The sequence below is a fragment of the Falco peregrinus genome, chromosome 6, assembly GCF_023634155.1.
Source record: "Falco peregrinus isolate bFalPer1 chromosome 6, bFalPer1.pri, whole genome shotgun sequence".
In the NCBI taxonomy this organism is placed as follows: Eukaryota; Metazoa; Chordata; class Aves; order Falconiformes; family Falconidae; genus Falco; species Falco peregrinus.
In genome coordinates this window covers 86,713,189-86,724,684 of record NC_073726.1, presented here as the reverse complement: position 1 = coordinate 86,724,684, position 11,496 = coordinate 86,713,189, and the positions used below count along the sequence as shown (strand labels likewise).

Here is an 11,496-nt window from a genome sequence, read left to right as displayed (position 1 = left end):
TGCCTCTGAGCTGCTCCAGAAATAGGGGAAAGCACAGCTGTGACCTGCAACAGTAAACTCCTGACTGGTGAACATGTTTCTCGCTGTCCTGAAATATTAAGTGCAGTTCTGCCTGCTTGGTAATGCAAGGCACAGCTGCTCCAACATGTATTAATGAAATAATGTTAAAACAAGCCATGGGGTTGCTGCTTTACACCAGGCTCTAAGTAAGTCCTAAGATCACCAGATAAGAAAAAAATTCTTCATGCTGAGACAATGTGAGTCTGCTTTATTGTAGAGCACCTGCCTTACAGGACTAAGGAAAGGCTGTAAGTTCAAGTAAACCTGGAATAGGTTACCTTCAATTTACTAGGCTTAACAGTGGTAGAAAACAAAACACTTTTGCCCCCTAGGCCAGAAGGAAAAATATAACCTTCCTAACCCATTAAGTGCCAAACCCCCTGTATTATGCACATTGTGTGAATTACCATTGTAGGTTTAGTTAGGAGGAATAGGCACAAACTTAAAATGTTTTATTCAAAGAACACATACACAAAGAGAAGAACTTCTATAATAGTCTTCAAGCCTGAACTATGCCCCATTAACCAAGATCCATTTTCTAGGTTTCCTGTCACAGGAACACCTAGTGGTAACTCAAAACAGCTATAGAGAATCACTAGCCAGTAGCCCTCTAGATACCCGACCCAACACAGTCTTACTTCAGACTGTTTTGTAACATCTTACAAGAATTTACTTAGAGGTCTTTTCCCATTCCATAAAATGGTATAAAATTACCTAAGTATACCACATAAAATCAACAGCATTCAGCTGCTTGAAGACTTCTCAGAAAAGACTCAAAGTGAGGGCAGCCATCCCAGCAGTGACCTCCATCCTGAACAACCCCTCCAAACAATAAACAACATACAATGTTCCTTTTGGGCAGCAGGTGCTCAAGTAATGCCCCAGTGCAGCTCGTGCACAGAATCAAGATCCATAGTTCGCTTCATCAAAGGCCTTTCTGGCTCGTTTCAGTTCTTCGTTCATAGTTAGGAGGTCTTTAACTCTGGCAAACTTCCGTGGATCCTTGCGTATTAGAAAGACAATGTCCTCAACCTGTACACGACCCTGCCGCCCAATTGACATGGCCTTGTGTGTCTGTGGGAGGAAAAGAGGAAAGTCAGCAGGGTCCCTTTGCCCCTTAAATTTTTTTTAAGCTCTCCGTACCACTTCATTTTCAGTCATTTTATAATCAAAAAGTAAGCAACTGCAGGATCTGGGCACCATTATCCTACTCACAGGAGAGCTCCCCAGTAAACCATGGACTTGCGGCCGCTCTGCTGTCCCCAGCTACCTGTCACACCCAGCACACACCACTATACACACGTAACCATAATGGCATCACAACTAAAGCCAGATCACATGTAGGACACCCAGCCTGCAGAGCGCTCGGAGACAAACAGCATCAGGCAGAACTTGGAAGCAATGTGAGGTAACTATATCACAGGACAGTTGAGGGCATTTTGATGAGGAAAGGCAAGGCCAGCCTTTCAAAGAAAAGGGATCCACGAAGAGTAGGAATAACTTTTTTTTTTAAAAAAAAACCAAAACAAACTTTCACACAGTATCCAAATATCTGGAAGAGTGATGGCTTCAGGCATTTCTTTTATAGTGCACAGCTACATTCCCATCCATGTAAAGACACCGGGAGAATACAGAAAGCTGCCAGACTCAGAGCTGAGCCTCGTCTTTTGTCAGCTGCACCCAGAGCGATGCTGCAGTGCACCCCAACGTCAGCTGTGTGTTCCTCCCCTTACAGTACTGATCTAGCTGCTCCTTAAGGACTTCAGACACTTCTAAATGCACACGGAGCAAGATGGATGAATTTTGCCTTAATCTTGGAAGAGCAAAGTTTACGTGTGGCTTTTTCTGACTAGCATCAGAGTTTTGGGCCTGGAATAACGCAGTATTTGAGCTGGAAGTATTAACCTTCTAAGATTAAAGTTTTGGTGAGGATGTGTTGACCATGCTGTCTACAGCCGACTTACCATTTCTGTGATAAACTCTATCACCAGGTCCTCAAGAATATCCACTGATTCTGTGTAAGGGTTCTGGTCATCCCCGAATCCATACATCATGCATCTTACTGCAGAAAGAAACAACGTGAGGCTTCTTTCATCCATTCAGCGCCATCAGCAGCACACATCTAGATAGAGCTCACCAGCAGCACATCCATGCACCGGGATGGCATGTTTGGTTTTTTTTTTTTTGCTGGGCTGGACAATTCTTGAGCAAACATGCAGGAAATAAGCAGGCAGACAGAAGCCAACAGAAGCCCAGTGCTGTGCGTACAGAAGAGCGTGCCTGATGACAGACTCTTTAAATAGATATTTAGCCTACCGCCGACTGACCGTGCAACTCACCGTTGGCACAGTTAGGTTCAGAGGATGCATTAGCGATATTTTTTAGGGGGATCTACGCAACAGCTTGCTGTGCTTTCAGCCAGAGCGCAGGGTGCAAGCTGCCGTTTGGCTATGGAAACCGGAGTTCGGGCACTCCGTAGCCACCACGGCGGTTTCAGCCGTGTTTGGGGAAGGGACATGGTCCCTAAAAGCCGCGGCGGGTGACCGCCAGGGCAGGGCGTCCTGGCCCGGCTCCACTCACGTTCTTTGGAGAACAGCCTCTTCCTCTTGCCTTGCCCGCCGTCCAGGCCCCCGCCGGCCTCCTCCGCGTCTTCTTCGAACTAGACGGGGCACAGCGGAGGAGAGGCCGCGTCAGCGCCCAGGGCGGCGGGGGGACCCCGACCCCGACCCCAGCGGGAAGCGCTGCCCCCCCGCCCCCCACTCACCGGCGCGTCCTCCTCCTCGTCCGCCATGGCCACACCTGCTGCCGGGGCGGCGCTTCCGCTTCCGCTGCCCGCAGCCGGCGGGGGCTGCGCCTGGCGGGGCTCGGGCGGTGCCGGGGCGGTGCCGGGGCCCGTGCTGTCGGCCTTGCCCGGCTGCGGCTGCATCATCGGCTGCGCCGGTGGCTGCGCGCCGGGCGGGCCGTGGGCGCCGGCTGAGGCGCTGCCGCCCGCCGGTACCGCTCGCTCTCCGAGGGTGCCGGAGCGGCCGGGTTTCTCTGGGGAGGCGGCTGCTCCGCCGGCGAGAAGGTGCTGCGGGCCCCGGGAGCGCGGCCGTTGGGGGACCGAACCGGCCGCAATTGTTACGTGGGAGGCCGCGTTCTTTCTAGCTGCTTTGGTATCTGGAGCATTTTAATACAGCGCGTTTTCTTCAGGGGCAAAATAAAAAATTGGGCAGTGCAACGCTTTGTAGGTGCAGACCTTGGGTTTTGCTTCAGCTCCCTGCCTGCGGTAGCTGCCCGTGTGACCGCCTGCAGCCCGGACGAGCGCTCGCTGCCCTCGCCGGGGGGGCGGGTTGGTGCTGCCCTGGGCGGAGGGGGGTGGGTGCACGGAAGGAACACGGGGTAGGGCTGGCGAGTGCCCCGCTGCCAGGCTGGGGGGCTGCCCCCGTCCGCCCAGCCCCTGCCGGTGTCGGGGCGCCGGGGGAAGCTGGCCCAACCCCACGGCTTGGGGCTGGGTTATACAGGCACCTGCCTTGGCCCAGAAGCAGGTAGGAAAGGGGCAGTTCAGGGACCGCAAGAAGAAGGCAGCGTATGGATTGTTTACCTTGCATCGTTCACTGTTGCTCGTAACTGTATAAATAACTGTAAAGCAAATAGCTTTGCAGATGGGTGTGCTCTAGCCTGTAAAATTCTGTTACTGTGGAAGCAGGGATGCTACGAGCCTTTTCTCCCTGTAATTTCTTTTTTAATTTTCCAAAACCAAACGTTGTAATTCTTCACATTGAAGCTGTGCTGCAAAGGAGTTACTCTGAGATGGATTTGGTGACCCTCCCCGAATCTGTATATGATGCTCTTTATTAGGTTGTCAGATCAGGATAATGAGGTTTGAAAAGGGACCTCGGGAGGCGTCTACTCTGTTCCCCTGCTGGAAAAGAGGATCAGCCATGAAGTCAGAAAGGTTGTCTTCTCCCAAACAGTCAAGTCTCTGGCCTGTGCGGTTGCCAGGGGCTCTTCCATCGCTTCAGCAAGACTTGCACTTGCCCTTGTTGAATTTCGTAAGGTTGCTGTCAGCCCTTGCCCCAGCTCTCCCAAGTCCCTCTCAACGGCAGCCCTGCCCTCGAGTGTGTCAGCTGCTTTCCCCAGCTTGGTGCCATATGACCGTTTGGTAGGAATGCACCTCCTCCAGATGACTTGTTAAACTGGACACATCCCAAGGTAGACCCTTATAGTGTCCCACTTCTAACTGCCATGCAGATGGAGTATGACCCACTGACTTCTGCCCTCTGAGCCCAATTATCCAACTAGTTTTTACTGATCTAGTTGTGCACATGTCCAGACTACAATGTCCTAATCTGAATAAAATATTGCAGGAGATAATGTAGAAAGACTTGATAAATCTGGGGTATATGACATCTGCTATTCTCTCCTCATACAAAAATCTGGTCATTTTGTCATAGAAAGCAGTTGGGTTGGTCAGGCATGATTTACCCTTGATAAATTCATGCAGTCTCCAAATCCATTCTCCTTCGTGTGCCCAGAAATATGTTCCAAGGTAACTCACTCCATGATATCCCAGGGACAGAGGTGAGGCTGGCTGAATCCGCAGTTCCCTGAATTGTTCTTTTGACATCTTTGAAGATGGGTGCAACATTTGCTTTCTTCCAGTCATCAGGGATCTCCGCCTTGCAAGGACGTCGCCCAGCTCTCTCGGCACCCTCAGATGTAGCCTGTCAGTTCACATGAACTTGTACGGGTCCAGCTTGCTCAAGTAATCCCTAGCCTGATCCTTGTCCACTGGCAGCTCTGCTCTTGAATCCTTTTAGATTTTCCAAAGGCCTGGGAGACCTTTTGGTAAAGACAAGCAGAGGATTAGGACATATGACCCACCTGCTTTAGCAACAGGACTGTATTTCCCTTGTTCGGCTTTTTACTACCAGTGTAACTGCGGAAGTTCTGGTTGCTTTTCATGTCCTTCACAAGTCACAGCTGCAGCTGAGTTCTGGCTTGCCTCACACCATCTCTGCACACCTGGGGAAAGCTTCTAAAGTCCTCTTTTGTAGCCTGTCCTTGTTTTCACCTCTTACATGCTGCCTTTTTATGTTGGAGCTCCATCATGGGTTCCCAGTGCAGCCAGTTATCTCCTGGTATGCCTGCTTGTCTGAGTATGAGGATGGCTCGTTCTTGTGCTTGGAAGATGCTCTCATTGAAGACTGCCAACTGTCAAGCTCTCTTGTCCTTCAGAGCTGCATCCCATGGGATCCCATGTGGTTGTTCCCTGAATGAGCTGAGGTCCAGGATCTGCTACTCTCTTTCATCGCTCTCCTCAGGATCCTCAAGTCCACTATTGCATTGCTGCTGCAGCCAAGTTGATTACCATGTCCTCAGCAAGTTGTTCCTTTGTTAGTGAGTAGCAGATGCAGCTGTGTGTCACCCTGGGTGGCCCATCTAATACCTGTATCACAAAGCTATTCCTGACACCCTACAGAAATCTTGACTGCTTGTGTCTCATCCTGTTGCCCTTCCAGCAAATGTCAGGGAGGTTCAAGTCGCCCGTGAGAACCTGAGTCTGATACAGAGACTTCCCAGAGTTGCTTAAAGAGGGGGGGGAAGTGTCCATCCGCTTTCCTGCCCTGGTTGGGTGGTCTGTAGCGTGCTCCCACCATGCTGTCATGCCTACTGGCCTCTCCTCTCATCCCAAAGTTTTTGAAGGAGGCACATTTATCCTTGTAACAGGTAATTCTGGAACAGCTAATGTGAGAGCAACTTCCTCTTGGACTTTGGCTGCGAGTTTGTGACTTGAAGCTGACAGTTCCTGTGTACTTGTAATACACTGAGTATTATTTGTATTCTGCAAATATGAAAAACAGCGAATGAGCTGTATCAAAGCTCAAAACCAATTTCTGACTTTCATTTTATGAAAAATAGTGGCTAGGGTGTGACATGGAAGTCAGTGGGTCTAGGTTTTTTTTGCTGGTACTAAGAAGTTGAAAGATTGCACACCACTTTGTGACAGGGTTTTATGGAAAGAGGATCTCAAATGAACTCTGGAATTTCCCTTTCAGATCATCTGTGACTTGGGAGAGAACATGTGTTTGCTGCTGCCCAGGTCTGTTCAGGATAAACTGAAGATGAAACTTCACAATATAAGGTACGATACTGGTGCAGTTACAGTACGGAGTTGCTTGTCCTGTCAGGAAAAGGCTTCCTAGAAGTAAATGTCCTTGTAATCTATGAATTCTAAACACTTAAGACTTTATAGCTTTTAGGCCATTCAAAAAGAAAAAAAAAGGTGATAATAAACTTGTGGGTTTTTTTTTCTTTTCTGATGGCATTGGTACATGTTCTTACAACATGCTAAGGTTTTAACTATGGGCTAAGTAAATATAGGTAGAAAGGGAGAAAAGGACAGCTTGTTTTACTGCTTGCGTGTGGAACTGATTTGGCTTAGCCAAGTCAAAACACTGGGTTTTATTCGTGTTTCTGATTTTTAGCATGGTTTGGGGCAAGTTCTTCCTCCTCGCTTTATATAGTGAACACGGAACATGCATCCATGCTTGGCAAGTGATTTGAATTTGAGCACTGTGAAAGAAGAGCGTTTGCTTTCTAACATGATAAATTATTTTAGATCAATAAATTCGAGATTATGCTTTTAATAATAACCTACAGGAAAGGGAATGGACTTAGTCTTTTTTTTTTTTGGTGAAGTAACTGATGGCTCTGAGAACTGAAGTATGCTAAGGGCAAAGAGCTGGTGAGTGAAACTGCTGGCAGGTGTAAAGAGATGGAATGAGATGCTTTTGCTATGCTTGACAGTGAGGGTGGAAATCCAAAAAGAAAATATGTTCTTCATGAACTCTGGATTTAAGGAAACGTGAATGGATGTGTAGCCTTTTCACTTAAGTTTCTCCTTTTCCTAGTTCTCAGTACTTCACACATTGAAGCACAATTGACTATGACCAAACAACTTGGAAACTGCAGGTAATCCCCACAGGCGTGGCAGTTTCCCATGGCCAAAACCTGGAAACTAACTTCAATTGCGAGGCTAGAGTTCACTCTTGCATCAAAAGTAGGACTGAAATCAATGTGTGTGGTGGTAACTTCTGTGTATGCTGCTTGCTTCCTGCTGTAACCCAGTGTTCAGTGGAGGAGTCTGCACTGGAATCTAGAAGCCCTTGCTGTGACAGTCCCTCACTGTTGGGGCTAAACACAGCGCAGGATGACTTCTCCTAAGCCAAACAAGTACAATGTGACTCATAAATTCTCTTTTCCTTCTATATAATACTTGAGTCCTATCAACATCTAAATAAACTTTTTTTTTTTTTTTTGTGAGGTATGTTTCATACTGTTAGCGTAAACTAGGTTTAAAAAAACCCCAAACCAGAGGAGTGGCAAACAAAGGGAAATGGACACAGATTGGTTGCTTAAGTAATGCCCTTTTCAGCTAGGTTATAAAAAAACGGCCTCTGCACCATGCCATGTAACTTGAATTTGTGCTTAAGTTCCCACCTGGAGCTGCAAAGAGAACTGTGTTTCTTTGTAATTTAACATCTAAGGCTTGAACAAGATTTAGCCTCATCAGCTTGGACACCTGTTAGTGTTTCTTAACATCTTAAAGAAACTTTAACATTGATATATTTTATACTGTAAAAAAAGTTTCTTCTTATTTTTACTGCATTATTTTTAAGTTGCTTACAATACTCTTAATATTGTTGAAGTTCTTTAGAGTACCAGGTCTAGAACAAATGTCTTCGTTATGCCTCAGAAGTCATGCTGGGGAACCACTAAGGACGGAAGAAAAGAAATATTTTTCTATTAGAATGGTCTTTAAAAGTTGTCCAAAACTATTTATCCCAAATTTATAAATACTTTGGCCACCTGAACCCTGGCTGCTATGGGCCAAAGCTGCCAGCAGTACCTTCTGACAGTGTGCAAACTGCCATCGAGTGTGGCTTATTTTACAGATCTACCTGCCAAACCTTCCCCGAGGTTTGTGAGTATTGTTCGTTATTTCATTTTTTCCATCATCAGTTTGTAGAATTTCTGAAATGTCTCTTGGAATTGAGGGCCGAGTACCAGGTTTCCCAAGCCGATTTTTTTTTGAAGAAAAAGAATCTCTAAATATCAGTGCAATGTTTTTTATCATGTTTAGCAGAAAGGCAGCTGTTGTTCTGAAGTCCTACAGAATCTATGTGGGCTTTGATCTCGGTGCATTTGTTTTGCCCTGTTCAGTAATACTTCTGAATTGTGCAATAGCTTATATCCTTCATAAATTGTTGTGAGCAGTTAAGCTAGTTTTGTTGATGCCTGAGAAATACAAGTTTCTTGTGCCTTTGCCAGGTTTTGGTTTAAGAAAAAAATTTGTCTTAGAAGAAATTTTTCCTTATCAAGAAAAATCCATCATGTCTCCAGCAGGAGGCTCGCTCTCCCAGTGTAGTAACTGCCTTGCCAAGTTCAGTTTGAACAAAGGCTTTTCTCTAGGGAGCTGAAGAGGAAGGGAAAGGTGCAGCTGAGGGGCAGACACCGGAGAAACAAAAACATGCTGGAGAGTACAGCCAGAGAGAGTCTTGATGAAGCACAGATGGATCCCAAGGAATGAATGCAAAAGGAGTGAGTACAGCACCTTTCAGTGTCTGAGTCTAAATAGCCTTCCCTGGTGGAGTTAGGGCTAGACACCCCATTCTGTGCCTGCATCAGGGGCGAGGGCAACAGACCAGCAGTGCTGTATTTGTCACACACCAGCCAGTGGAGAATAACTTCTTGGGAAGCAGCATTAGCAAGAAAAGCAATGAGATTTATTCCCTGCCCCTCACTCCCCCTACTACTTCTTGGCATCGTATGTTTTTCATCATTCTCACTGGTTTTCCAAGAAAATACTGGTTTAAGTAGCTATGTCTGTGGAAGTGGTGGATTTATTGTCTTGTATAAATTTGGTAAATGTGCCACAAGGTGCACAAATGGCATTGCAGATTATTAGAATATAAAAATATGAACTACCTTCCCTGAAAAAATCTGCTGTATGTTTAACTAAACAGTTGATGGCTGCTCAATAATGACCTTATTGAGCAGAACAGTTTGCTGTGCTTATATAAAAGATGCTTAAAAGCAGACTAATTGTATCTGAAGTAGATGGAGGTCAAGCATTTCACAGGTGCTTGGACAGCGTTAGTGTTAAAATACAGCTGTGCATACTGCCTCAGTGCTGTGGCCGGTTCTTAGGAGCAGATCAAATTGCAGTTACTAAACCAAATATTAAAATCACTTGTGCAGATAAGGGAGGGATGCTTAATTTACTGTTTATTGGTGGTGCCTTTAGATACCCACTGGCTGTAAATGCATCAGATGAAAACAAAAGGAAGTTACAGGACTGGTGATAGCATATTGTGGAGAGGCTGGCTTCTCATATAGAGGGCTGTAGAGGTAAGTCACACCTCTCAATTTGTTAACTAGTCATTTTTATTTTGGGATGTCATGTAAGATCAGTTTGCCTTTTCTTCTGTTCCTTTCCTCATTGCACGGCACAAATCCCACAACTTATTCCTCCCTCCTTTGCCTCTTCTGTAAATGGGTTCTGGTCTTTTATTCTGTTTCCAAAACATTTAAGCAGGAGAGTGAATTAAGAAGCTGTATGTCTTCTGGGGTTTGTCCCTGCTTGCACAGAAAAAGCTAGTTTCTCCGTAATATACGGTATCATGTTATAGCTGGGATAAGCAGGTACTAAAGCACTCTCCAGCAGGAGCAGGATTAGCCAGTGATACAGACTGGAAACTTAGCTGCTGCTAAAATTCTCTTTCCTCCCTAGCCAGAAACTTTGATAGTTGAGGGAGGTATCTTGCTTCTCATGGGCACTTAAGCCACCCCACTTAATGCAAAATGAATTGTCTGTATTTAACACTTGGCACTTTCTGTTCAGCATCCAAAATTTGTTTCATACTGTACTACTACATCCTAGTTCCGAGCACAGTACGGAAATAATGCTGAGCCCAAGGAGCAAGACTTGTGACAAAGAGTGAAAGAAGGCAACACTGAAACAACCTTTCAAGTGACAGTAAACGGAGCTCCTTCTGCCTTATAGCATGTTGCCTCTCTGTCTAAATGCCTCTAGAGAGGCTGAATCTGAAATGCCTACCTGCTAAAAATCCAACCCTCTGCTTTTCAAATAACTTACTTTTTCAGGTTACTTCATTAACATTAAATAGAATTATTGACGTAGTATCTGGTCAAGGTCCCTACTAAAATGCATTCTATGCTATAGTGGCTCTAGGGGACTGTTGGAAAAAGACTGGCTTTATAGTGCCAGGGTTACTGTGACAGACTAGACCAGACACAGCAGAGGAAGACAAAGCAGAAAGTACTGCTGAAAGGCCAGAGAAGATTGCACAAGGTGAAACACTTCCATAGAAGCTAGTACTCTACACCATTTCTGTACGTAACAGGTGCAGAAGAGGCAAAGTTTTACAAGGTAATGCTGAGTGCCTGCAGTATAGTGTATGCACTACAAATGATTTAAGACATCAAAAGCATTTAAAACTGAAATGATCTCTACTGCTTCAGTATGCTGTAGGCCCACCACTGATCAATGAGTGGGGAAAAAGAAAGGGAGAGCTTTTGTGTCCCTGGCCTGAGAAAGTGCAGTTCCTCACTCCGCAACACAGCATGTTCCTTAAGAACTTGGCAAGAAAGTCTGCTGCTGTCAGACACCCGTTTACCCAAAGCATGTTCCCACGAAGGCACTGACATTTAAGTTTTAATGTTTAGGTGAAGGAGAGGACTTGATTTTATTTACTATCTTACCTGTCACAGGGGCACGGATTCTTGAGCGTAACAAACTGTGGTGTTCTTCCCTGCAGATGGCTGAGCAAAAATGCAAGAGTTATTCCAGTGTTTGAAGCACTTGCGAATGAAGATCTCTTGACCAACACAGCAGAAAACATGTGTCCAGTCCAGAGGTAAAGGTGGTTCTTCAGGATAAAACGATACCTGCTGTTTCTAGTACAGCTGTTAGAAAACATGTATGTATGACCTAGCGCCTCATGGCTTCTGCTAAGGACACCTCAAGGCAACAGTACACACACACTCAAGGATTGTGCAGTCCAATTCACAGTCTAGTGCCATTTGAAAGCACTTCTAATACATAAAATAGGCCCGATAAATCCATTTGTATTTAAGCCGTTAATAAAAGCCTTCCGAGCACTGTAAGGGGTTTTGTTCTGAAGAGAGACTAAAACACGAATTGCACTTTTTGACATATACAGGCTTATTTTCAGAAGCTCTTCAGTCAAGGTTAAGGCATTGACAAGATTGATGCTTTTGGAAGAACCCTTTTTTAAGATACTGAGAAAGTATTGTTCCTGAAGTGTTTACCTGCACCTGTTCCATCTGTCTAGATACTACTGCACTTCCCCCTAGGATCAAGCATCCCACAGGCTGGTTTGCAATTAGAGGTAAAATATTAAATCA

The 11,496-nt window shown here is 45.7% G+C and overlaps 1 protein-coding gene and 1 long non-coding RNA gene across 3 annotated transcripts; one reads left to right on the top strand and one right to left on the bottom strand.

Annotated features, from left to right (window-relative positions):
* Window positions 1–497: 497 nt before the first annotated feature.
* TAF13 (TATA-box binding protein associated factor 13) lies at window positions 498–2,960 on the bottom strand. The gene is made up of 4 exons (XM_055807891.1): window positions 2,825–2,960; window positions 2,641–2,719; window positions 2,025–2,122; window positions 498–1,134 (listed from the first exon to the last, which is right to left on the bottom strand). Exons 1-4 carry the CDS (start codon window positions 2,849–2,851, stop codon window positions 964–966), a joined length of 375 nt encoding a protein of 124 aa, XP_055663866.1. The 5' UTR covers window positions 2,852–2,960; the 3' UTR covers window positions 498–963.
* A 106-nt stretch (window positions 2,961–3,066) lies between these two features.
* LOC129784728 (uncharacterized) lies at window positions 3,067–10,571 on the top strand. Of its 2 annotated transcripts, none has more exons than XR_008747751.1 (3): window positions 3,067–3,215; window positions 6,102–6,187; window positions 8,518–10,571. It is a non-coding gene; the product is annotated as an uncharacterized LOC129784728 (long non-coding RNA). The 2 variants fall into 2 exon arrangements; XR_008747750.1 differs by having other exon boundaries at window positions 8,452–10,571.
* The last annotated feature ends 925 nt before the right edge of the window (window positions 10,572–11,496 follow it).